The sequence below is a fragment of the Macaca nemestrina genome, chromosome 11, assembly GCF_043159975.1.
Source record: "Macaca nemestrina isolate mMacNem1 chromosome 11, mMacNem.hap1, whole genome shotgun sequence".
NCBI lineage: Eukaryota > Metazoa > Chordata > Mammalia > Primates > Cercopithecidae > Macaca > Macaca nemestrina.
Window position 1 is genome coordinate 54323484 of NC_092135.1, and position 27730 is coordinate 54351213.

The window sequence follows — 27730 nt, forward strand, 5'->3', positions numbered from 1 at the left end:
CACCGCCACGGCCTCCTAAAGTGCTAGGATTATGAGCGTGAGCCACCATGCCCAGCTGACTCTTTCAATGATAGAAATATACCTGTGCTGGCTTTTGGCTGTAGTGAAAACTTCATTAGAAAGGGAGAAACTTGGGGAGGGAGTTGTACCACAATTTGAATTAAACACTTGCCAAATAACCTGAAGCAGGCTGATGTTTATTGTCCTGTTGAGTGACCCAAGACTTCTTTCTGCTGGTTCTCCTTGAGGAGAGGATTAGGTGTTGAACAAATTTACAAGTATAGCATGCAGTTTTGTCAAATACCCAGTGACACTTCTTTTCACAGTTCTCTTGACTTTATACTGTTTAAATATCCTCAGTTGTCTCTTAATTTGCTTTTCTTTCTTTAATTCCTATTGGATCAGAAAGTAACTTTTATGTAATCAGTTCCCTTGTCTAGAATTTTTTGGCTATTTCTTTTGAGTTGCAGTATGCACATTGGTTTGTTAGTAGTTTCCTTATTTTATGTTTTCTTTTCTAGTTTAACATGGTTTCATAATCTACACAGTGTCTTTTTCTTATTGGGATGGTTATGCGATAACTATCCCAATTAACTTCTTTTTGTTTTTTTTTTTCTTTGTAGGCTAAGAAATGGCATTTCAAAAGGCAGTGAAAGGGACCATTCTTGTTGGAGGAGGTGCTCTTGCGACTGTTTTAGGACTTTCTCAGTTTGCTCATTACAGAAGGAAACAAGTAAGTAACTGTACTTGTGTTGATTACAGTATGCAACTTAAATCTGCTAAAGAACTGTCTATGGGGAGTGTGTGCACTCATGGTTTTGTTTAGAAAATACTTGTGAAGTTTCTCAGTTTGATCTGAAAGATACTAATTTAGAACAGTGCCTTAATGATCCTGGAGAACTGTGTGTATCTCCTTTTTTAAAAAGTGAATTTCTTTTTCAGGAAGCATTATTTAGCCTCTGTTTTGGCTCTTTGGTTTTTAAAAGACTGCTTCATTTATGAGTGCCAGGGTTTCTTCATTTAGACTTTCCTTGTCTAATTCATTGAAATGTCTGGATACCTTCTATGTTCCTGCCAAAAGTTTTTGTCTTATTAGAAGGCAGGCAACTCAGAAAGGAAATGGAAAAGAAAAGGCCCAACTGAATCCTGGTTTTATTTCTTCAAGGTTTAGTTACTTATGAAGTATTACTTTGTATTAGGTAAAAATTTTAATGGAGGAAAGCCATGAAAATAAGGGTTGGTAAGAAGTTTCCAAATATTATAAAGTGTTCAGTTTCTTTTCTTTCTTTTTTTTTTTTCCTTTACCTTACAACTGTGACTTCCCATAGTTCAAATTGATGCCAGGAAATAATTTTGCTGAATGGCTTTGTTCTTTTTTGAGGCTTGAAATGCTGGCAACCACCTTAGTAGTTAGTATCAGTCTCTTGTTCCCCCTCTCCCATGTCATTAGGACATTTTGGGATACTAGCTGTGTAGTGCATTTCTTTCTCAAAGATGAAGGTAAAGGAATTTGGTAAACAATTTGTAACTGAGTGATTCATTTTATACATTTTTGTGGCTGCCTTTAAGCCATGGTTTGTCTTATACTTCTTGTTTCTGTTTCTTTGTGCTACAAGGTGGCAGAGCCAGGCGCATTGCTTGCAATCCCATATCCTGAATGAGGATCACTTTAAAAACACATACTGTGGCCAGGTTCACTGGCGCAAACCTGAAATCCCAGCACTTTGGGAGGCCAGGGCAGGCAGATCCCTTGAGCCCAGAAGTTTGAGACCAGCCTGGACAATATGGTGAAACCCTGTCTCTACAAAAAAATACAAAAATTAGCCGGGCATGATGGTGTACACCTATAGTCCCAGCTACTCCAGAAGCTGCGGTGGGAGGATTGCTTGAGCCTGGAAGGTGGAGGCTGTAGTGAGCTGAGATCATGTCACTGTACTTAAGCCTGGGTGACAAAGTGAGACCCTGTCTCAATCAATCAATAAAATAAATAAATAAAAACACATATTAAGAAGAATTAGTTTGCTGGCTTATCATTAAAAAACTCAACAAGCCTATTTTTATGTGATTCCTGCTAAAGATGGGTGATATTGAATAGTCTTTTGATTAGTAATAGTCTTTTGATTAGTGTTAGTTTTTCTTTTGCATTCTGAACTGTGAGGACATCACTCTCAATGCATGTATGTTGCAGTTTTTATTTTTTTAATTGACACATAATCATTATACATATTTATTGGGTGCATAGTGGAGTTTCGATACATACAATGGTGTTATTAATTCACTGACTTGGTATTGAAACTCTTCCTCATCCACTGATCATGCTCAATGTACTATTTCTTTTAAAAGATTGCCTTGATTCCTTAAAAGCAGGTGTGAAAAGATGTGGCTTCTGCTGAGGCTATTTCAGAAGCGCACTTCTGTTTGTGACATGGGCATTAAGGGATTAGATTACTTCTGCCATCTTTACCAGTGCTATCTGAAACGATACCGAAAAATGCCAATGCCAAAGGTCACGTTATCTAATATGATGAGTTGTTGCTAAATTTATATGTGGTTTATATCTTTTAACCACAGTAAGCATGTCTTACTTCAGAGTTTATAGCTTAAATTTGTACCTAGGTAACACTGTTTCATCCCTTTTTTTGGTTTGAGTTCTCTCTAATAATTGGTCTTAAAAAATAGAATAAACAGAAGAGACTCTGGCCCCAAGCATCAAGTTATAGGAGAATTTTATTCAGTAAAATCAAGGCAAAATAAAGACCTGTTGATTCCTGGGACATGTTGTCATTTTATCTTTCCTAAGTTAGATATCCTGACCACCCTAATAGCCAAATGAAATGGATACCAGCAGCTTGAAGTCATTTATAATTTTAACCTGACAAGTTCTGTTGAAAAAAATTACTACAGGCATATGCAATCATTGAGTTGCATAAGAAATCCAACTATATGCATTTCTTTTCTGGTGATTCCTGTCCCTTTAAGATACTGCCATTAGCATGTATTTGGTGGGTAGCAGGTGCGATGTAGCCATAGGGACTGGCAAAAATAAAAAATAAAAGCAAGAATGAGAAGAGGAAACAACCTATTCCAGCCATTGACATAAAATGACCACAGGCCTCCATTAACTCAGCTGTCCTCTCTCAGAAAATATCTGCCAATCAGAGCCATTCTGGGGGGGGATTTTCCTGACTTCAGTAGTCAGAAAAAATCTGCCCTTTGAGATACATTAATTGGCTACATTTTTGTTTGTAGAAGCTGGGGCCTTAAATGTGACTAGGTATGCTCCATTTTTCTGCAGAGTGATGCTTAAAGTATTGGCTTGTTACAGGTATATTTACCTACTGTATGTTTATATTTTTTCTAGTTTTCTAAGAGGATTCCAACTGATAAACTGCCTTTTATTAAGAATAAGTTAGTTTGGAAACCCCAAGTTCCTGATGTCCTAGAGAGCAGCCTATTGACTTTGGTTCTGGCACATTTTGCTGTGTTCTTGCATGCTCTGTCTTCCTGGCCCCTGGCTTGTGCCCGTTTGGTACTCCCAGGACAAAGCTTCTTCCTTGAAATACAAGCAAGGGCTATATTCTAAATACAAATGGATTGAATATAAAAGTTGGTACATTGTTAAAACATGTTTGGTGATGAGATAGTGCTATGAGTGTTTAGGTGCCAGGTGAGCTCCTGAAAACCTTTGGGTCAATTCTATAGTTAAATTACCTTATATTTGTAAAGAAAACGATTGTATATTCTTTAAAAATTAATTAAACATAAGACAGATTGAAATTGAATAAGATGTGGTTTCACTTACCTTGAATGCAGTTGCTTGAATCAGAGCCACTGTAGGTGGAAGAATAGAGGCCTCTGTGGAGACTGGTGTTTCTGGGAGCAGGTTAGGGGTTAGAGGTGGTAGCAATGATGCTTTTGTCTCAATTTACTGCATAGTATGGCTTTTCTTCCATACAAGCATATTATTAACATTGCTATTACTTATGTTTATCAATGATGAATAGTGCCCACTGTTGAGCCAAGTGAACTCTAGAGGTTCATTATTTTTATTTTCTAAGGGAAACAGGTCAGATTTAGAAGAGATAGAAGAATGCGAGGGTTATTATAGCCTAAGGAGAGGGCAATTATTACTATTATTATTCTTTTGGAGCTGAGCAGCCTAAATCTTCAATTCCAACAAGGAAGTTGATGAGGAAAGGAGATGAAGGTTGGCTGACTTCTTTTGCTTGTGTCCACCTCCAGGGAAGGAGGTTTGTGGCCACAGACAACATCCACATTCCAGGCCTTCCTCAGTTAAGCATCTGAGGGCTTTTAGCGTGGTCTTAGGGTGGCTTCCTCTTCATTTTCTTGTCCCCTTTTCTTGATTTCCACCCATAAGCAGGTGACAAAGTTTCCACAAAGGGAGCTTGAGTTTTCTTCTCCCCAGACCACCCGTATGCCAAGGAACAAGAGTCTTAGTACTGCAATATAAGCATTTCACCACTCAAAGAAACCAACCCCAACCCCACTGGGAATGGAGCAAGCAGACACCTCTCTGGTGGTGTGGAGATTTTTTAGATCAAGTTGATTGTGATTCACTATTTAGTATAGGCTGGTTTAATAATAAACTTCTAGTTGAAATTTGGAGGTCATCTAGTCTAAGGTCTAGTGAAAGGAAGTAGCACTTCATAGAGGAGTCTCCTTTTTCTAATTTCAGGCTGATGGGAGAATGGAGTAGATGAAGAGGAAAATTTAAATTAGGAAAAGGGGTCATGGGATACTTTTAGAACAAGTAAACCTTCTTGAGCAACAGAAGTAGACAGCATTAAAGTCAGGGCTGCATGAGGAGTCCTCAGGAAGAAGGGAAGTTTGGGATGGGAGTGGCCAGGGAGAGTGAAACAAGAATAGGGTGGGAAGGAGTGCAGATATTTCACACAGGGCTACCCTAGTCTTTCTTCATTATAGTCCAGCAGCACTGTTTAAAACTTTTTTTTTTAAAGTTAATGTTTATTTCATACCTTCTAGGTCCTAACTGGAAAAATCTATGTGATGATGTGGGCTTTTCTTGAACCCCAGTGATGTGGTTGATATGACAAAAATCTATTCAGGTCGGAAGAGTGGTCTTGCTCACATAACACATTCTAGGTTTTTTCCTTCCATGACCTGGTCTGAAGGTGTGGTGGCTTTGTGAGCTGAGGCAAAACTTGAGAACCACTGAGAGCTTTCTCAAAGCCCAGATGTGAAAATATTTTTCCCCCCTGCACCATAAATAGGCAAGGAGTGGGCCTCAGAATATGGAAATCAAGATCTCTCTCTCTCTCTCTTTTTTTTTTTTCCCCTGACATGGAGTTTCACTCTTGTTGCCCAGGCTGAACTGCAGTGGCATGATCTCAGCTCATTGCAACCTCTGCCTCCTGGGTTCAAGTGATTCTCCTACCTCAGCCTCCCAAGTAACTGGATTACAGGCACCCTGATTCTAAGAAGATCATTCCTCTCAAGGTCTCTTTTTAATGAGAGGAATGAGCTTAGAGTCAGGGAAGTGAGAAATTCTCATTGATTGGTGTGCCATTGATAAGCAACAGAACAAAAAGGCCAAGGGCGTGATCTTTGGAGCAGTCTCTGCAGACTGCCTGCATCTAACACCTAGCTGTACTTTTCTTTTTTTGGGTATGTTTCCTTACCTTTATTTATTTACATATCTATCCCTTAATTTTATTTGACATAATTGTGCATATTTATGGAATGCAGAATGATATTTCTGTGCATGTATACAACGTGTAACGATCAAATCAAGGTAATTAGCATATCCATCACCTCAAACATTGATCATTTCTTTGTCTTGTGAACATTAAAAATCCTCTCTTCTAGCTTTTTGAAAATATATACTAAATTATTGTTAACCATATTCAGCCTATAGTGTTACAAAGCCCTAGAACTTATTCCATCTAGCTGTAACTTTGTATGTATTAACCAGCCTCTCCCTGTCTTCCCCCACCCCCTTTCCAGCTTTTAATACTAACAATTCTACTCTCTATTTGTATGAGCTCAATTTATTTTAGCCCATAGATATGAGTGAGAACATGAAGTATTTATCTTTCCGTGCCTGACTTATTTCACGTAACATAATGTCCTCCAGGCTCATCCGTGTTGTTGCAAATGACAGGATTTCATTCTTTTTCTTTTTCTTTTTTTTTTTTTTTTTTTAATAGAGATGGGGTCTTGCCACATTGCTCAGGCTGGTCTTGAACTCCTGTGCCTGGCCTATTTCATTCTTTTTAATAACTGAATAGTATTCCATCATGCATACATATACCACATTTTCTGTATCCAGTCATCTGTTGATGGACATTTAGGTTGATTCCATATCTTGGCTATTGTAAACAGCTAGTTCTGTGTCTTAATAGCTAAGTGACTATAGGTGATTTTCTTAAATTCTCTCAGCCTCATTTTCTCCCTTCTATAAAATAGGGATAACAGTGGTACTTCCTTCATAGGTTTATTAAAAAGCAGTGAAGCCTGGGACAGTTCCTGGCACATAGGAAGCTTTCAAAAGTGTTACCTCTTATGAGAGTCCAAAAAGATATGAATATAAAGTGCGGTTGTAGTCAGAAAGCAAGTTGCTCTTGTCACTGGAGACCTTGCATTCAGGGATACTTTGTTAAAACTTTTGGGATTAGTAGCAAATGGTATATATCCTTCATTTTAGGTTATAGGAAAATGACTCAAAGAGAGGTGTACCAACTCTTCTGGTTTCCTTTCTCCTTGCTTCCTGATCTGAGGATGAGCAAGAAGATCAACCCCAATTGTTGACTTAACCTCTCTGTTATAAGAAATTCCTTGAATTTCCCACTGTTTCTTTCTTTCTTTTTTTTTTCTATGTAGGCTTATATGAATTATGGCATACTTGATTTATATAACTGATATGTTGCTAAAAAGTTACATGAATATAGTCTCTTTGATAAATTAATATCAATGCCATTTATTGGAATTCTGTGGTGAAACATTTTTTTTAAAAAACAGGTAATGTTAGGGAAAAAAACTCTTAAATTTTTTCCGGGGGGGTAAATCTGAAATTTCAGGTATCATTGTACCTTGAAATGGAATGCAATTAAACTAATTTCTCCTTTCCCAAAGTCAGTGATGTTATCTGAATTTTCATGTATCATTTTAGCTTGAAATGAAATGCAATTAAATTTATTTCTTCTTTCCCAAAGTCATGATGTTCGAGCATGTTGATATTGTAATAGGTGTTGATGACAGGATCTTCATGATTTGCAAAATAGCCTCTCACTTTGTAAGAGACATCAATTCTCTATGCTTGTGGGTGGCTTAGGAAATACTATAGTTCACTCCGTTATATGTGTTAATTAAGCGAATATGAAAAAAAACCCTGATAACAGTGATGTGTTAGGTGAGTTGAAATACAGGTAAGCCTATACTACCTTTGTTAGTGTCAGCAAAACCCAGGAGGAAAAATATTTATGCTAATGAGAGGCAAAGTGATGCATGGATAATTAAAATCAGCAGGAATTTTGAGAACATTGTTTTAACTTGTAATTTCAGTCTCTCCCTCTCCATATCTTATTTGTAAGAGTTCTAACAAAGTAGTGCTTTTTGATTAGTAGTACCAATGACTCAAAAGTTTTACAGTCAGTAGCAAAAGATAAGATTAGACAAGAAGCAAAAAACAAAACAAAACAAAAAACCAAAAATAACAAAAAAGAATGATCAACTCTAGTCAAAATAAGATCTACTTTAGGATTTATTTGAATAGACTCCAAATAAAGCAACATTTAGCTTCTTGAATGTGTCTGTTATATGAGTGTGACTGGGTTTTGGTGACCCTGTTGTATGCAGGTTATACAAATTTTCAGAATTCCAATTTCTTCATAAAGTAAGAATAATGTCACTTTACTCACAGGCTTTTTTCTCTGCCAAGCACTAAGTCAATACATACAAATCAGTGATCACAGTACCTAGCACATAGCAGGTCCTCAGCATCTGCTAGCCTTTCCCTTCCCCTGAGGTAGGATATGAACATTTGAAGTAGACCTAGCCTTGTCAGGCATAATAAGAAAGATGTAACATCAGAGTTTAAAAAAAATAGCCGAACTTTTGGTTGGCACGCTTTTGCTTATATTGATGACTAAACAGATAAACTGGTAGAAGGTAGAGAAACTTAAAGTTCAAAAGAGTATTGATTAAAGAGAAATCAAAATCATAAGCATAGTATCTAAGATATGATGTCAGTTAAACAATTTAATCTTGTGGCATCTGCAGGAAAAAAAGAAAATAAACAATTTAAATTACAAGAATTCCACTTAAGCATTGTTTTTCAGCAGTTTCTTTGTTTGAACGTAACAATTTGTTTATCTTTTGAACACCCTTAACATCTTTGATAATTTAACCTCAATTAGAAACATTCTTCAGGTGCTTGAACTAAGGAGGATCTGTGGGTTTGAAATCAGTGTAACTCTTCCTGAGTGTTGATGTAGCTGTAGCTGAAACTATCACATGACACATTTGCTTTCTTTCTTTTTCTTTTTTTATTACCAGATTGCTTTTAACTTTGTAAGTCAATTCAGGCTACTAGACTTTCTTGCTCTCCCTGAGTAAACAATATTCTATCTGCAGAGGCATGTTGCATAGGTTTGTAAGCAATCTTTCCACCACCCGCCCCCCGCCACTTTTTTTTTGAGACAGTGTCCACGCTGGAGTGCAGTGGCGCGATCTTGGCTCACTGCAACCTCTGCCTCCCAGGTTCAAGCAGTTCTTCCTGCCTCAGTCCCCCAAGTAGCTGGGATTACAATCGCCCACCGCCACATCCGGCTAATTTTTGTATTTTTTAGTAGAGACGGGGTTTCGCCATGTTGACCAGGCTGGTCTTGAACATCTGACCTAGGGTTATCTGCCCGCCTCGGTCTCCCAAAGAGCTGAGATTACAGGCGTGAGGCCAGTCCCAGTCTTTCTCTTTAAAGAAACCTTAGGAAGTGCTATAAAAACGAATGTTCCTAAATAGTCTTTATTATTGTTTTTTTTTCCCTATACCTGTTGATGGCAGAATAATGTTGCTTTTTAAAATTCTTCCCTTGATGGCCAGGTGTGGTGGCTCATGCCTGTAATCCCAGCACTTTGGGAGGCTATGGCAGCAGATCACCTGAAGTCAGAAGTTCGAGACCAGCTTGGCCAACATGGCAAAGCCCCATCTCTACTAAAAATATAAAAATTAGCCGGCATGGTGGTGGACACCTATAATCCCAGCTACTCAGGAGGCTGAGACAGGAGAATTATTTGAACCTGGGAGATGGAGGTTGCAGTGAGCCGAGATTGCACCACTGCACTCCAGCCTGGGCAACACAGTGAGACTTCATCTCAACAACAACAACAACAACAAAAATCCAATTATTTCCTTGAACATAACTGAAACTCTGTACCCCTTGCTCAACATCCACCCGCCCACCCTCTGTTTACTATTATTTTATTCTCTGCTTCCCATTATTTTATTCTCTGCTTCTATGAGTTTGACTATTTTAACTCTCACTTATAAGCGAGATCATATAGTATTTGTCTTTCAGTGTCTGGCTTATTTCACTTAGCATAATGTCCTCCAGGGCTATCCATGTTGTCAGCAATGTCAGGACTTCCTTCTTCTTCTTTAAGGCTGAATAATATACCATTTTATGTATATACTACATTTCTTTATTCATTTGTCTGTTGATGAATGGCATTTAGGTTGTTTCCATATCTTGGCTATTGTGAATACATTCTTCATAGGATATCTAACACTGTAGTTCCCACCTAAATGTTAAAATCAACTAAAATGGCCATTTCTGATGGTGGAAGAAAGAACTCATGGTTGAACCATAAGCTACCTGTTTGTTTAAAGGGCCATCAGCGTTATGTTAAATGTGAAGGTAGAAATGTCTCTGCACCATGGCTTTCTAGGGCTTGCATTTGATGGTCTGTCCTTTTGAGGTATTGTCTGTATGGATGTATTTCCTAATTTTTATTTTTGTAAATGATGATGCCTCATCCATTCATAGTACATTCCCTATTGTGTATACTATATGCAATGTAGGCGAGTTGTAAATCTTGGGTTGTAAAACTAAGCATATCTCAAACTTGTGTATTAATTGAAGTGAGCTAATTGGTATAATAACCAATCCTCAAAGCTCAGTGGCTTATCATAATGCACGTTTATTTGTTGCTCACGTTATAGTTCAATGTGGATAGATGGGGAACCTATTTCCTGCAATTACCCAGGGACCTATGTCTCTTTATTCTAGTGGGTCCGCCCTGCTATAGGGGTCTCACCCCACTGGACCATTTCTACTGCACGGTGTGGGAGTGTTCTCTGGAAGAAGAGAGAAAGTTTTGTTAAACATTTAGCCATTACATATGTGTGTTGAATTTAGTTTCTAATCTGGTGGACAAATGAGCTATATTTCTTTCTATGAGAATTTTATTGTTAGGGTTATGCCAAAGACTGTATCATTCATTTGCCTCTCTTATTTAGAACCCTATGCATGGATTCCTGGAAGAACTGTTTTTCTCTTAGAAATATAACTAAATTTGTGGGAATGTATCTGATATCTAAAGCTTGATGAGGATTCTGAATAATCTGTATTTTAGATAAGGCCAGTTGAAACTATTCTTAACTACTCTATATGGTTAACTGTTTTTTTCAGAGACATGTTTCATCAAAGCACTAAAATTATGCAGACAGAGCTGGAAATGTTCTCTGAAGAGCATCCTATCATCTTCCTTATAATTTTGGTTTTTATTTAACACTTAGCCCCCAAAGTGGGGCCATGGCAATATCTTTGAGTTATAACTCACATCAGGCCTTCGAGGAGTTTGTGATGCTATTTTGTTGCTGGCATACAAAATCAGTGAGGTTAACTGTACTTCTATAGGTCACTCAGTGAGTCAACGACTGAGCTATGATTAACGTTGACAGCTGGTGAGCTGCTAGGCTGTTGCTAACTGAGCAACATTGACATTCATTTTGATTTGACTTTGCATTTCATTTTCAACTATTTATTCATTTTAAGGCCTCTTTAAAAACTTTTTAGGGATGTTGTAGACGGAGGAAACTTTCTATAAATGCTTTGGGGAGAGTCCTTTAGCTTCCCTCTCCCCACTCCCCATCCTTCAGCTTAATAGTTAAATTATGTTTATGCTAGGAAAGCATCTTTTAGGTAGTTTTAGAAATAGATGATTTAAACAGAAGTTAGGCGATTCCAGTTTTACTTTATTTGTTTTGTAATTTGTGATTTCAACAAAGAATTTCTGTAAACTAATTGTATGATAGTGAGTACCAACCAGAAAAATTATATTTGATGAAATAATCCACAGAGAAGTGACAAGTATGCATTATAAATTTGGCCAAAATGTAATTTTGAACACAGGTGAAAGTGTAGTTGAAGGCCGTCTGGATTATAAAGCTTGGAACTGGCTCGTTGGCTCAGTTGGGCATCATTTTATTCACCTGAGAGGGATGGGGAACGAGTGAGCCCTCTTTCACTTCTGGATCTACTTCCAGATGCTTTAGGGAGATTATTAAGAAAAAGTGCTGGCTGGGTGCATTGCCTAACGCCTGTAATCCCAGCAGTTTGGGATGCCAAGGCGGGCAGATCACCTGAGGTCGGGAGCTTGAGACCAGCTTGGCCAGCATGGCGAAACCCCACCTCTACTAAAAATACAAAAATCAGACAGGTATGGTAGCGGGTGCCTGTAATCCCAGCTACTGGGGAGTCTGAGGCAGGAGAATTGCACAAACCCGGGAGGTGGAGGTTGCACCTTGGAGCTAAAATCGCGGCACTGCACTCTGGCCTGGGCAACAGAGTGAGACTCTGTCTCAAAAAAAAAAAAAAAAAAAAAAAAAAAGTGCTATTTCATAGAATTCTGTGTGACAACTTAACTGCCCGGTGTGGTTGGCTTTAGGTGAGGCAGATGCCCTAGGACTCTTGATCTCACTAACTGCCATCAACAGTTCTGCATTGCTGATGCCAGAAAGGTGGGCAGATCTAGAGGCCCAAGTGACCCACACATACAGGCAAAGATGACCTAGCAGAGCTGAGGACATGAGATTTGGAGTCAACTCTGGGATCAAATTTTGATTCTTTTAATTACTTGCTCAAGGGATAACGAAAGGTTTCCTCACTGGTCAAAAGATTCCTCCTTTCTCTGGGGAGTGTGAGTGACACCTAAGGAGCTAATGTCAGGGGTGTGAGCTGGCAGCTTCTAGGCAACTAATGGTTCTATTTCTTCTTCCTTCTCTGTCTACCCCAACCTCAAGCTTACTCTCCAGGTCCTCTGACTTTCAGTGAGCCGTCAGAGTTGAAAAGCAAGCACATACTCTGTTTTCAAAATATTTATCTGAAAACCAAAAAAACCTATCTCCCAAATCTCAGCTCATATAGTCAATTATGTTGTTAACTTATTTGAAGCACATATATTCAGACAGAGCCAAGGGATTTTCCTCACTTTTTAGCTATAAAAAGTTTTATAATTTAAATGTTTGGATATTTTCTAATTGCTATTAAAAGACCTTCTGTGTGATTTCTCAAAGGAATCACAGTCACTTAAAATCTGGACAATACCTTCAAGGTGAACTAGACCTTCATTCCCAGCTACCCCAGAAGGATGGGCTCCTCTTTTTTTCTTTTGTGAGGACCCCAGTGGAGATGACAGTGTAACCATTGGCAACTCTATCTACAGAGTGATCATGAATCCCTCACTGAATATGTTTACACTGAGAAATGTTGCTTACTCTCATGTAAGTGCAAGAAAAAAAAATGTCAGTTTTTAGAATCACAAAGTGATTCAGGAAGTGAATAAAGGCCATTAAAACATCTTAAGATTCCCTGTGAGGAGATGTTTGTTGTATTTTCCTTTTAGGAATATATAAATATGGTTAGTCTTTTTTATTGACAAAAAGCAGGAAGCAGTTTCCCTTAAATCTAACGATTCCATTGATCGAATCATATATTATGGGAGAGGGTGACGGTTGCAGTCTGAGATGATTTGCATGAGACCCTACTTTATAATCCAATTATTACTGTACATGATTACAGGACAACCTGGTTGTTAATTGCCTGTGGTCTTTAAATATGCACTTCTTTCAGAAATAGACACTAATTATTAGATCTTGTTTTTGGTCTCACCTGAAGTTGCAAATGTCTAGGGTTTTTTTTTTTTTTTTGTAATTTGCAAGTCTAATGATGTACAGACATAGTAAAACTGATCTCATTCTGAATCCTGTTCAGGGTGAACGTTCTCTGGGATGTAAACTATCAAAGATTGTGAACTTGGCTTTCAGTTCTTTGTAGGTGTTTATGTGAGTCTCTTGACAAAACCTGTATGTTTGCTATCAGAATGCTGAAGGAATTTTATCTTTCTAAAATGCAGATGAAAATTGGTTAACAAGTTGAAAAAAAATCTACTTCTCCCATAATTAAATATAACAGAAATAACATCAAAGTATTATTAAATATTAGATATTGTCCCAAGTCCACCAGGATAAAAATTTTGTATTTGGGAGCTGTGGTTGGAATTATGCTAGGCAAAAAGCAGTTTGTTTTGTGTGTTGGGCTCTCCTCTCTTCTGGCTTCAATGGCTGAATTAGGGAATTGATCCTGAATTTGATAGAGCTGGAGTTGTTCCTGTCTTTAAGCCAAGGTTGATGAACTCATATGCCTACAGGGGATAAAGTGATGAGGTACAAGTGTGAAGCCAGTGAGCAGGAATCCTGGACTAACAAGAGTGCACAAGCCCTGCCTAAGGATGGCAGCTGCTACTCAGTTTTAGCAGATTTATCTCAGATAGAAATTCTGATTTAGATGTGAAATATAGCAATTTAAAAATATTGGATGTATGATATGGTTTTTAAGAAAGTAGTGTGCTAAGCAGAGAAAACATTCTAGTGCGACTTCTGGTTTTAACACATGCTCTTCCCACTTCCTTTCCTGGTTTTTGTCACCCAGCTAATGCCTATTACTTTTTCTCTACTTGATTTAGCTACATGTTCCAAGAGGCCTTCTCGGGTCTGGATAAGAGATGGCTCCTGTGGCTCTTGTATCCTCTTCTCTATTCGAATATCCACCTTTAAACAATGTTATAATTGCTTCTTTATCTTTTTGTTTTGTTCCCTGGGCTATAGAATCCTTGAAGGCCTCCAAAAAATAGTGATTGGATAAATAAGTTCGATGAATAAATGATGGTGGGCCCAGGATTTCCTCAGGACATAGGGTTTTTTCCTTCCTTCCTTCCTTCCTTCCTTCCTTCCTTCCTTCCTTCCTTCCTTCCTTCCTTCTTTCCTTCCTTCCTTTTTTCCTCCCCTCCCCTCCGCTCCCCCTTTCCTTCCTTCCCCTTCCCTCCTTCCTCCCCTCCCCTCTTCTTCCCTCTTTCCTCACCTCTCCTCCCCTTCCTTCCTCTCCCCTCCCTTCCTGTCCCCTCCCCTCCTTCCTCTCTCCCCTCCCCTCCTTTCTTCCCTCCCACCACCCCTTCTCCCTGACACAGGGTTTTGGTCTCCCAGCTAATACAGGGCCTGTGGCCATTCCAAGGCTTCTCCTAGAACCTCTGAATCAATCCTTCAATTAAATCTGTATCCCAAATTCCTGTGTAATCAAACTGCCTTAGAAAGGAGGGTGAACAAAGGGAAGGCAGGTCTAGGAAGATTTGGAACCCAAAGCCCTCTTGTCTTAAAGCATGTTGTTACCTGTTTTATTCTTGCTGCTTTTCTCCTTTTTATTTCCCCTCAATCAACATAGTCTAGGAAAGGTAGAGTGCAGATGTGTTTTTGTGACTCAAAACCATATGAAGCCAAAATGAGTCTTTTTCCTGTCATAATTGTAAGTAGGGCCTTAGGCTGTGTTTACTGCCTCTAAAATAAACATGGTACTTAGCTTCTCAGTTGCAACACTTTCCAGCTTTTATGAAAAAAGTAAACAAGAATAAAATGTTATTTTAAAAAGTAGTGTCAGAAAGTAAATAAATTACCCTTAATAGTGTTGTATATTTTTAAAAAATATTTTGGAGGGACTGTTCAGTAAAACCTTCAAAACGAAACTACACCAAACAAACTACTTTCTAGATTTGGCAGCTAGTCATATCTCACTCTATTATAACTACTTAGTCTGCTTTTTAAATTTTTTTTCCTCAAATTATATGTGGTGTCAGAGTGGTGTAGTAGTATAACACTTAGTCTCTGTTGCCAGGCTAAGTTCAGTTTTCAGCTTTACCGTGAACCTGCTGTGTACTTACGGACCAATTGCTTAACTTCTCTATGTCTCAGATAGTTCCGTCAAATGAAGATCATAGTAGTACCTAACTCATATAGTTATTGTAAGGATTAAATGAGTAGAAAAAAAGCAAAACCCTTAAAATAATGTCTGGCACATAAATGCTCTTTACATAATTCACTTATTATTTTTTTGAAGTCAAGTGTATTGAGGTATAATTTGTAGTATAAAGTACAGTAAAATTTACCCATTATAATGTACAATTCTGTGAGTTTTGATAAGTGCATACGGGTATGTAATGAGCACCATGATCAAGCTGTAGAACATTCCTATCATCCTCACCATTCTTTCATGCCCTTTGTAGTCAGTCCTTGTACCCCCATTCCCAGACCCTGGCAACCACTGATCTGTTTTCCGATTCTGTACTTTGCTTGTACAGAACATGATATAAACAGAAGCACTGGAATCATATAGTATGTAGACTTCTGAATCTGGCTTCTTTTGCTTAGTGCAGGGATTAGTAGACTTTTCTGTAAAGAGCCAGAAAGTAAATGTTTTAGGCTTGCAGGCCGTACAGTCTCTGATGCAACTATTCAGTTCTGCTATTACAGTCATAGACAACACATAAATGATTGGATGTGGCTGTCTTCCAGTGAAACTTTATTTACAACAGGGAGCAGCCAGATTTGGGCTGAAGACTATAATTTGCTGACCCCTGATTTAGCATATTGCATTTGAGGTTCATTTGTGTTGCTGTGTGTAGCAGTAGCTTGTCCTTCCTTCCTTCCTTCCTTCCTTCCTTCCTTCCTTCCTTCCTTCCTTCCTTCCTTCCTTCCTCCCTCCCTCCCTCCCTCCCTCCTTTCCTTCCTCCCTTCCTTCCTCCCTTCCTTCCTTCTTTTTTTTTTTTTTTGAGACGGAGTTTCGCTCTGTGGCCCAGACTGCAGTGCAGTGGCGCAATCTCAGCTCACTGCAAGCTCCGCCTCCCGGCTTTACGCCATTCTCCTGCCTCAGCCTCCCGAGTAGCTGGGACTACAGGCGCCCGCCACTATGCTTGGCTAATTTTTTTGTATTTTTAGTAGAGATGGGGTTTCACCGTGTTAGGCAGGATGGTCTTGATCTCCTGACCTGGTGATCCGCCCACCTCAGCCTCCCGAAGTGCTGGGATTACAGGCGTGAGCCACCGCGCCTGGCCGCTTGTTCTCTTTTATTTCTGTTTATTATTCCATTGCATACACAGTTTGTTTAGTCATTCACCGGGTGAAGGATATTTTAGTTTTTTTTTTTTTTTTTCCAGTTGAGGACAATTATGAATAAAGCCATTTTATGTATTTGCCTACAGGCTTCTGTGTGAACACAGATTTTCATTTCTTTTGGGCAGCTATCCAGCAGAGGGACTGCTTGGTTGTGTGGTATGTATTTACCTTTATAAGACACTCCTGGCCGGGCATGGTGGGTCACACCTGTAATCCCAGCACTTTGGGAGGCTGAGGCCCGTGGATCACGAGGGGAGGAGTTCAAGACTAGCCTGACCAAGATAGTGAAACCCTGTCTCTACTAAAATTACAAAAATTAGCCAGGCGTGGTGGCAGGCATCTGTAATCCCAGCTACTCGGGAGGCTGAGGCAAGAGAATCGCTTGAACCCGGGTGGCAGAGGTTGCAGTGAGCTGAGATCGTGCCACTGCACTGCAGCCTGAGCGACAGAGTGAGACTCCATCTTAAAAAAAAGAAAAGACATTCCCAAACTGTTTTCCAAAATAGCTGTTTAATTTTGCGTTTCTATAAGCAGTATAAGAGTTTCAATTGTGTTGCATCCTCACCAGCACTTGGTGTTGCCCTCCCTACCTTTTTTTTTTTTTTATTTTGAGACACAATATCCTCTGTCACCTAGGCTGGAGTGCAGTGGCGTGATCTCGGCTCACTGCAGTCTCCTTCTCCTGGGTTCAAGAGATTCTCCTGTCTCAGCCTCCTGAGTAGCTGGAACTATAGTCATGTGCCGCCATGCCTGGCCAATTTTTGTATTTTTAGTAGAAATGGGGTTTTGCCACATTGGCCAGGCTGGTCTTGAACTCCTGACCTCAGGTGATCTTCCCACTTCGGCCTCCCAAAGTGCCGGGAGTGAGCCACTGCACCTGGCCTTTTTTTAAATTTTAACCATTGTAAGACTCTTGGAAACTTGAGTAAAGATATATTCAATTGGAAGCTCTTGAAGGATTTTATACATGGAAATGACATTATTTGGGTTTTTAAATGATCACTCCAGTTGTAGTATAGAAAATGATATGGAAGGAGGCTGGATAAATGTGTGAAGGCCTTTGGGAGAATATCATGTTAGTATGGGGAGAGGGAAGATACCTTGATTTGAGAGGTAGCGGTGGAGATGAAGTGGCTAGATATGGAAATTTTTTAGAAGGTGGAATTGATAAACTCAGTCATTGAGCAGATACAGGACTTAAGAGACTGAGAGCTCTCAAGGTTGTTTGCACATTTCTGGCACAAGCAACTACATGTATAATGACACCCTTACTGAGATTGGGAACACTGATGGAGAAAAAGGTTTGAGGAGATAAAGTAATTGGGCCAATTTTGAGATATATGTAAGACATCCAAATGGAGGTCTCAAGTAGGCAGTGTGAAATCTTGATTCCTGAATGGTGGAACAAAATTATACATTATTGTAATATAAAAGATATTTGATGATATGGGGTACATAAGATTCTCTCTCTCTCTTTCTCTCTCTCTGTTGAATTTAGTGATCTGAGGAGAGTGAATTGGATAGACCTAAGAGGAAATTTGTTGTTTAATTTTCAGCAGTAGAGTGACATACGAAGGAAGCTAAGAGAGAGTGGTTCAGAGAGGCTGGAGATAGAGAGAGTTGTCCCCCAGATGTCCAGGTGAGTGAATGATCATTTGTGCATTTATTGGATTTGGTGGCATAGTTGGCATTTAGTCAGTTTTCTGGTTGTTGGTAGTAGTTGGGTGTATGTGAAAATTCAGATTAGGGTGAGTGTGAGGAGTAAGGAGTGAGGCAGTAGAAAAAAACAAGATTTACGTGTCTTTCGGCAATTTTTAGGATGGTTAGAGATATATGTAAGAGGTGTTTATTATCGTTGAGACTGAGATAGGTTAGAGCTTGTTGATGAGAAGGACAAGGGAAGGAGTGAATACAGGAGAAACAGTGTTGTTAATGGAATGAGATCCTCACACACTAGTGATGCCTTTCAGATCTAGCAAACTTGATGAAGGAGAAACTCAGTCAAGATTAATGTTCACAGTTAGAGTAGAATAGGGGACTTTTAGTATTACCAAGTTCTAATGAACTATATCATAATATGGTCTTTAAACTTATTTCTCAAGTATTTCTCGAAAACTTACCAAGCAGAAAATGTCAGCAATCTTTTTGATGTGTGAAAATGCTCTGGCGGTTTAGTCACTTGTCAGTCTCATGTCCAAGTCCTACCCATCTGTCATGGCGCAATTGAAACCCTCAAATGAAAGACTCTCTCTCCCTCATCTGAATGGCCATAGCCTGGTGTGTTTTTCCCTCAAGTGTGGCACTTATTCTTTCTGTGTACTTGTTATTTATATGTATGTGTGTGTGTGTGTGTGTGTGTATAGTGTGTGTGTATAGTGTGTGTGTGTGTGTGTGTGTGTGTATATATATATATATTTTTTTCTCATTAGATGATGGAAGGCAAAGACCATAATTGAAATATGTTATGTTCTCTGTGGTACCCACTGGTTACATTTATTTAGTTAACAAACCAAATGTATATAAAGGTAAAAATGGGGACATTGTTATTAGCAGATAATTAAAAGAAGCTATATGAAAAATACGATTTTTGTGGTTTGGTGTCAGAATTTGTAGCCTAATAATAACTTTTTGTTTTTATGAAATTTAGTAAAACATGTTTTGAAAGTTCCTAATTATATGTGACTAAGAGATCAAATTATTTAACAGAGTGATAACAGCAGCAACTCTAGTGGTTTCTTTGTCATTTACCAATGACTTTCAGATTATTATTCCATTCAGACTGAGGATAATCCAAAGATACAAGGAGAAATCACAGGGGTTTTTATCACCATTTTATAAGTGAAGAAACCAGAGATAATGAGTCAACAGTTACATTGCTAAAACCCAGGGTGGGACCCTCTGACCCTAATCTGGGTTTCTTTCAATTTACCCAATGGCTTCTAGATTTACTTTCATAGAAATCCAATTGGCCTGATAATAATTAAATGCAACTGCAGGGGGTAAATGGGTTTCTTCTATTTGAATGAATTTAAAAAATCCCTTTTTTTGGGTGATGAGGATAATCTCTTGGTAACACCTGAGATTCCCTCCTCTTGTACATGCTTTGGCCTGTTGGCCTAGAGCTTCATATGGGGCTCCTGCAGCAGAATGGGAAAAACACCACTATCATGGATTGCAATGATGCTGTGATTTGAAGAAACTAAAATGGAAGTCACGTATCTCTGGAATACTAATAGAGCAATGCTGGCCAGTACCGTTTACTATAGTGAACAAACCTAGTATTAGTATTTTGGGGAAAAAAACAGACAGCATTTTCCTGGGTTTTTGACTCTGCCTTCTGGCAACTACTTATTTTTAAAGTCCATAATCATTTTTGATTTAGGATGATAAGCTACATTCTTTAAAAAGCTAGAAATATGGAAGGTCATTATTTTTTAGGAGGACTCTGTCAAGGCCTTTAATTCTATTATAGTTGAAGTTCTATAAAAACTGTAATAATGGGCTGGGTGCGGTCGCTCATACCTGTCATCTCAGCACTTTGGAAGGCTGAGGCAGATGCATTGCTTGATTCCAGGAGTTTGAGACCACACTGGGCAACATGGTAAAACCCCATCTCTGCAAAAAATACAAAAATTAGCTAAGTATGGTGGCGCACACCTGTAGTCCCAGCTACTCCGTAGGCTGAGGTAGCAGAATCACCTGAGCCTGGGGAGGCTGAGGTTGCAGTAAGCTGTGATAGTGCCACCGCACCCTAGGCTGGGCAACAGAATGAAGCCCCATATCAAAAAAAATCCAACATTATAGTATATTTATATTACATTAAATATATAAAATCTATAGTTTTATATTAAAATAATATGGAAGTCTTTGACTACATTTTTCTGAAAAATATAATTCTCATTAAACATAGCTCATTATTTAGTACCTTCTGTTAAATAAAGTCTTTTTAATTGTACTGACTTTAACTTATATGCCCCCAAACTCTCTAATTTTGTCAGGAGAACTGAGGAATGAAGAATGTGTACTTCTAAGAAAGTGTGGAAAGACATGAAGTCCTTTTTCCTCCTTCTTCACCACTTTAAAATGTTATCTGAATGAATTGCTAGTACTGAGTAAAAAAATCTCCTTATGTTCCCTTATAAATTGCCTTAAATAAGGTATTTGGGAATTGCTATACAGTGTTGTGAATAATTGAACTTGGCCATATATGAAGCAGTTGAGATAATGAATCTGAAACCAGGTGTCCTATGGCTAAATAGTTGTGATTCATGAGAAGAAATACACTGAGAAATTTAAGGATTGTTTTCCCCCAAGGCAGTTGGTCTTATAACTCCATGTAGACTGTGGACTCTCTCTAACTCTTATATTCCTTATTTCTATTAGAAATCTCCTTTTAGTATGTTGTAAAATTTGTTAAATTGACATTCCAAATGGACAACTGAATATGATCTGCTTTTACATCAGATGAACCTGGCCTATGTTAAAGCAGCAGACTACATTTCAGAACCAGTTAACAGGGAGCCTCCTTCCAGAGAAGCTCAGCTACTAACTTTGCAAAATACATCTGAATTTGATATCCTTGTTATTGGAGGAGGAGCAACAGGAAGTGGCTGTGCGCTAGATGCTGTCACCAGAGGTAAGTCTTTTTTTTTTTAATTTTAATTTTAAGTTCTGGGGTACATGTGCAGGATGTGCAGGTTTGTTACATAGGTAAGCGTGTGCCATGGTGGTTTGCTGCACCTGTCAACCCATTACCTAGGTACAAACCCAGCATGCATTAGCTATTTATCCTGATGCTCTCCCTCCCCCTGCCCCACTCCAAAGGCCCCAGTGTGTGTTGTTCCCCTCCATGTGTCAATGTGTTCCCATTGTTTAGCTCAGAGGTAAGTCTTGATGTGGATAACACTTCATCCTTTCTCCTCAGCATAAATACACAATATGCACTCTATAATAGTGAGGCCACATTTCTGTTTGTGTTTCCAGATTTTCCATCCTTAATGAAGTACTTTCATAGTTCTTGAAATATAGGCACTGCACAACTTTAAAATGAAATATAACTCATTTCACTTCAATGAATTTATTTAAAAAGAAAACTTTATATTTTATGAATTTATTAATTTGATGTTCTGGGTTTTTTTTTTTAGTACATATTTATATTTATATAAAATAAAAACATTTTTATGTCACTTGAAATCACATATCAGTCAATGGTAGAAAAATTTATTAAACTGAAGTAATTTATTAAAATAATTATCTTTGTTCATGTACCTCTTAAAACCATCTCTTCCAGTGAAATATGGACTGCAGTTTGCAAAACTTTAGTTCATGTGAATAAATAATGGAAAATATTGCTAATCTATAGTTCTGTCTCGGTCATTCTGTCTGTTAGTGGAAAGACATGATGAAAATGGAAACATGACATGTAATGAAAGAAATTTTAGTATAGAACACCAATGCTCTTGGATATGTTATATTTAATAAAATACTATGTTTGTTTTGCCTATGGGTATTAGCGTGGAGTTTGGAGTCAGGGAAATCTGGGTACTTATCCTGGCTTAACTTCTTTAACAGATGTGTGTGTGTTGGGGGGTGGGGGGCAAAGGACTTAATTTGTCTAAGGTTCCTTGCCTTTCACATGAGGAAAAAATACCTTCTCTGAATGATTGTTGTGAGAGTTACATGTTAATCATGAAGAGATTTAGAACGGTGCTTGTCACACAAAGTAGAAGCTCAGTAAATTATAGATAGTATTATAGCTGCTATTACTAACATGAATGTAAAAGACTTTCAGAACCAATTGTCCTGGAGAAGGACCCCATTGCAGTATCCTCAGATGTCTCGAATTGGGTAGGATACTGCTGCAAGGAATTTTGACTGTGGATTATTTTGGTTTCTATATAAAGTTTAATATTTATTATATTTTAACACTCAATAGTAATGACTTATTAGATGGAATAATTCTTCTCAGATCAATTAAATTACTACTACAGCCTCTCTTGATTTAGTTACTTTATGTACCTGGCAGAATCTACTCTTATGGAAATGAAATGAATTTAATGAGGTCTACATATACACACACAAAAGTACCCTAGATAACTGATTTCACAGGACCCACACTCAGGTTTTGGTCCATGGAAACTTCACAGCCTAAGTAGTTTTTGTCAATGCTAAATAATGGCAAGTTCAAAATATAGGCACATGAAGTCTACTGTGTTACAAAGTTGACCCCAATTTTCATAAAATTTTCTGTCTCCAAGAATGAAATATAATTTGAGCCCGATTAACCTTGATACACTAAGGCCTAAAGGAAGAACAGTTTGAGAATAGTTTTTGAGAATAGATAATTTGAATTCAGCTTTTTTCCCCCTGAAGGCCTGGGAAAGAAGGTGGAAAGAGGGGACACATTCCCAACATAATAGGAGGTCTTGTTTGGAACTACCCCTCCTAGAAATTAGAATTTACTTAGTGATAATTTTCTATATCAAAGAGGATCATTTCCCCAGTAGGATTCAGGAAAGTATATTTCTTGGTATCTGCAGGCATTTTCATGCTATGTACTAAAATGTATAGCCATTCTTTTTAGTTTTATAAATATATGCTGAGTGCCTGCTGTATGCATGGCGATATGCAAGTGCTACATGAGCATACAAAGATGATTGATAGAGTTGGTACCACTAGGGTGCCCACAGTTCTATAGTGCTTGTTTGCACAGACCAGATTATGTGATAGAGAATATGTGAGCCTTTTAAAAGGCTCAGGGCCATTATGGACACTGAAAGATGAGGGTAGTCATATCTACATAGAATGGTCAGGAATGGAAAACTTTACTTATGCTATTTGGCATAGGTAACATTTTAATAGGCAAACATTGCTTGCTCAAAGTGTTCCAGTCTGAGAAAATGTACAGGAGGAACAGCATGGAATCAGTGTATGTGGGAGACAGCCTGTGTTGTAATTTGGAGCATTGAGGCTATATATGAGAGAACATGAGAGAAGAGTGGAAAGGCAGGGCTGGGTCTGGTATGCTAGGAGAAAGCCTTTGGGCTTTATTGAATAGACCACTTGGAGATACTGCCTTAGGTTTGGTGATGGGGAATGGATAGACGATACTGAAGGAACAGTCATGAGCATAGGCTTTCAAGAGATGTGGAGAAAAAGAAAATAGAAGGGTGGTAACTTGATGGTGTGGTAGGATATAAAGAAGGGAGACAGTATGTTTCAAGGATTTCTTTCCTTTTTTCTTTTTATAAAGAGTAATCTGAATATTTCTGTAGACTCAGGGAAAAAAAGTCAGTGCTGGGGGAGAACTTAATATATAAGTATTAGGTTGGTGCAAAAGTAATTGCAGCTTTTGTCATTACTTTTAAATGTCATGTACCTACCTAATAGTAGAAGGCAATCATAAGGAACAAGGTCTCATGAAAATACAGGGAAAGAGATATCAGAGATATATCTTGGTTTTAGCAGGAAGGTAAGAAACTTGTTTCTCAGGGACAGAAACAAAGGGTAAATTCTAAGACATAAAGAGTTTGTGTGAGTATGAAGAGCTATTCTTAAACAAATACAAGGTGAGATGTTCTACTTATGGGTGGGAGTAAGGGATGTCATTGCAGAGAATATGATAGGAAAATAGGGGTTTCTTTGCTGTGGTTAGAAAATGTAAATTTATTATCCACGTGGTACATTTATATGCGTCTGTGTGTGTGTGTGCGCGCGCATGTGTGTCCAGTATTACTGAGAGTAGAGGTACAGAAATAGACAGCCACATTGAATCTAGAGTTGAGAATTGACTGGATATCAATGATAAAAAGAAAAAATGAGACAAGATTCTATGAAAGCAGAGGAAATTGTTTAAATGTAGGCCTGGAGCTGATAAGGGATCATGAAGTTACAAAGCCAGGCTTCCCTGGAAGGGTTAAAGGTCAGATTGCAGGACCTCAAGTGCAATAATAATAAGGCAATCACTAAGTGACTTTTATTCTTTTTCACCTTCTGAAAAGTCTTACTCTGTTTGCCTTTGTGCACTTTGTATATTTATATATTTTTAAAGAATAGACAAGATTGTATTTCTTTTTGCAGTGTGTTTCTTTCAAATAGTGTGTATTTATTGATATAAATACATATATATAGTATTCATGATTTTTAATGGCAAAATTCCATTTTATTTATTTTCATTTAATAACTTTATGGAAGAACTCATTGCAATGATGTTCTTATTAATTATTCTTTAGGTTGTTTTTGGGTGTTTTTTTTTTTCTCTATTTAAAACAATACTATTTTTCAATCAAGTCCTGAACCAACTCTGAGAATAGTTAAGACTGGTAAGATGTGGCCTTGATTTCAAGGAACAACTTAGCAGTTTATTACTATTTATTGAACAAATAAACTTTTTCTTCTGGCAGTGAAGGGCATTCCGTAGTGATCAAGGTATTAGCTAGTATATTAGCAGATGACTGTGGGTGGTGATACTCGTGGTGGTGATGATAAGGATGACGATTTTGAATAGATAAGCATTTCCAGAGCCTGAAAGTTGATCAGGTTTTTAATTTTTACAGTTAGTAATAGCTAAGAAGATGATGTATTTTTAATATATCTTGACATATTAATTGCGATCTTAAAATAATTGCCTGTCTTATTTTATATATGTGGAATTATGATTTATAAAAAGGATGGGCAAACCTTAGCTTGTATTTCTTTTATTATGCTGGTAGCCCTCTGGGGGTAGTGTTTATAATTAAAATTTATAAAGAGATGACTGAAGGTAATCTATATTTATCCTTTTACTACAATTCCTGATCATATCAGTGGCCCTCTGAAGTGTGAAATAATCATGGGCATTTGGTTAATGAATTGTGCATTGTTGCTGTTCATTCATGGAATTTGCTCTTTTATTATATTTGATGCTTCACTTAACAACAAATTTTGCTTTCTCTGCATTTGATATGTTTTTACCAAATTATTCCTGATTGTATCCATTAATCTTTAGTCACATTTGACAAAAATAAATTACTGTGATCTTTTAAAGTTACCAGTAATAATTAGATTTTTCAGGACATCAAAGTTTTGGGAGGAACTACTAGATGTTAAAGGACTTGTACAAACATGTTTGCATGAGCTTTTTGATAAAATACTGTGCCCAAATGCAATTTTAGTAATGGATAAACCAAGACTATAGAGGAAAGACATAAAGTCATGGAGTCTTCATAATGAACATTTGTTTGCATTCTTATCATCTGCATTTTCTTGGAAATCAATTTTCGTTTGTTTCATTTGGGAATATTATTTTATAAACACAGTCTGCAGACTTCTCACGTTCTCCTGCAGGTCTCTAGGATCAATAGAAATTGCTTCACTCTTTAACACCTCTGTGTCCCATTCTAGGACAGAAACATGTCCCAAAAGCCCAGTTGTGGGCACTTTGCTCCCAAAGGGAGCTGGGAAAGGAGAATCTGATAAATATATTCACTCCCTCAGGTTCTTCAAGGTCTTCTCTTTAGCTTTTTATGTTCTTTTATGTAACTTTACCTGTATGTATCTCGGATTACCTAGTACATTTTTGGTTTAAAATCTGATGTATTTGCATTTTTGGGTGGGCCTGTAGAAAATAAAATAAGATCTGATGTATAAAATTTAACCTTTATGTCTTCAGTTCAAATTCCAGAGAAGACTGTCTCTTTCTGGAGGAAAATATTAATTGTAGCTCTCTTGTTTACAAATGGAGACTTTTATCAATGGTATTTGGCTAGCAATTCTTGAATTCTCACTATAATTCCTAAGGCAGTATAGCGCAGTGATTAAGGACACATGTTATAGAATTAGAATGAACTTGGGTCATGTCTTGGCTTCATTGCTTACTACCTCTATGACCTTCGACAAGTGGCTTAACCTTACAGAAAGCCTCAAGTTTCTCAGGCATAAATGGAGGATAATAATAACATTGTTTGCTATAAATAAAAATTTGGGAAAGGAAGGAGGTGTGTGCATTTCAGGATAAATGCAGAAAAGGGAGAGCCTTGGAGATAGTGCATTCTGAGAATTATGGTCTCCACCCCTCCACTATCAAGGTAGGAGAAAATTCTATTTCAGAAGCTAGAATTGCAGGAAGTGAAAGTTTGCTCTTTGCTGGACACAGCTCATTAGACTAGATTGCTAATTTCTCTTAAAATTAATCTGGAAATTTAACATAATTTTGATTAATGTAGTGCTTTCCTTTGGCCAGGGTCAGGGGAATCGACTTTAGAAACTGCAAAACGTTAAGAAGAGAACTACGCCTGTGAGATTTACTAGACTGATTTAGAAAAAGACTACTGATAAGGGAAGTAGAGACTTATCAGATACTAAAGTGTATTCTAAAACTACTGTAATTAAAATAGTCTGGTAAAGGAATCGAGAATCAGTCATGGAGTCTATAAATTAGTCTCTCAGTCTTTAAATACATGAAGTTTAGAATATGGCAAAGGCAACATTTCAAAACTGTGATCATCAGTTACTTCATAAATGATGTTGGAATATCCACTCCCCCCAATTTATGTGTGTGTGTGTGCGTGTGTGTGTGTATGTATGCATATATATTCTGTTTTATCATACTCCATGTGAATCAAGGGTGTAACATTAAAACATCATAAAACTATTAGAAGAAAGTATGTGTAAATTTTTTTATATGGGGTAGGAAAGGTGTTTTTAAGTATGACACCAAAAAGCCACAAAGGAAAAGCCTGCTTTTGATTTTATAAAAATTCAGATGTATCCATGGCAAAAGATATAAAAGCAAAAAGGTGAAATTTGGAAAATATTTACAAAATAGCAAACAGAAAGGGTTTATCTCAGTTTTTTTTTTTTTCAAATTTTGTTTCGTTTTTGGAGACAAAGTCTCACTCCATTGCCCAGGCTAGAGTGCAGTGCTCCATCATAGGTCACTGCAGACTCAACCTCCTGGGTTCAAGAGACCTTACCACCTCAGCCTCCTGAGTAACTAGATCTAAAAGTGTGTGCCACCAGGGCTGATGTGTTTATAAATTTTTCGTAGAGACCAGGTCTTGCTATGTTGCCAGGCTGGTCTGGAACTCCTGAGATCAAGTGGTTCTCCCACCTTCACCTTGCAAAATGTTGGGATTACAGACATGAGCCACTGTACCTGGCCATTCTACAATTTTCTAAATCCTTTTATTATGGTATATATGTGATAAATAGTATATAGCTAGGTTTCATTTATTTATTTTATTTCTTTTTACACTTAATAGACTATGTCTTTTA

General features: G+C 37.8%; 1 protein-coding gene across 7 annotated transcripts in view; it reads left to right on the forward strand.

Moving 5' to 3' along the window:
• LOC105493221 (glycerol-3-phosphate dehydrogenase 2) overlaps positions 1-27730 on the forward strand; it is a 148954-nt gene that overhangs the window by 40434 nt on the left and 80790 nt on the right. For 5 of the 7 annotated variants that reach the window (XM_011760744.2, XM_011760743.2, XM_011760747.3 and 2 more), the window contains exons 2-3: positions 624-733; positions 20942-21113. In XM_011760744.2, coding sequence (XP_011759046.1) covers positions 632-733; positions 20942-21113 — 274 coding nt within the window. In that variant the 5' untranslated portion in view covers positions 624-631. Of the gene's footprint in view, positions 1-623; positions 734-18033; positions 18117-20941; positions 21114-27730 lie in introns of those variants that run through there. The other 2 variants (XM_011760749.2, XM_071072795.1) reach the window with 2 other exon arrangements.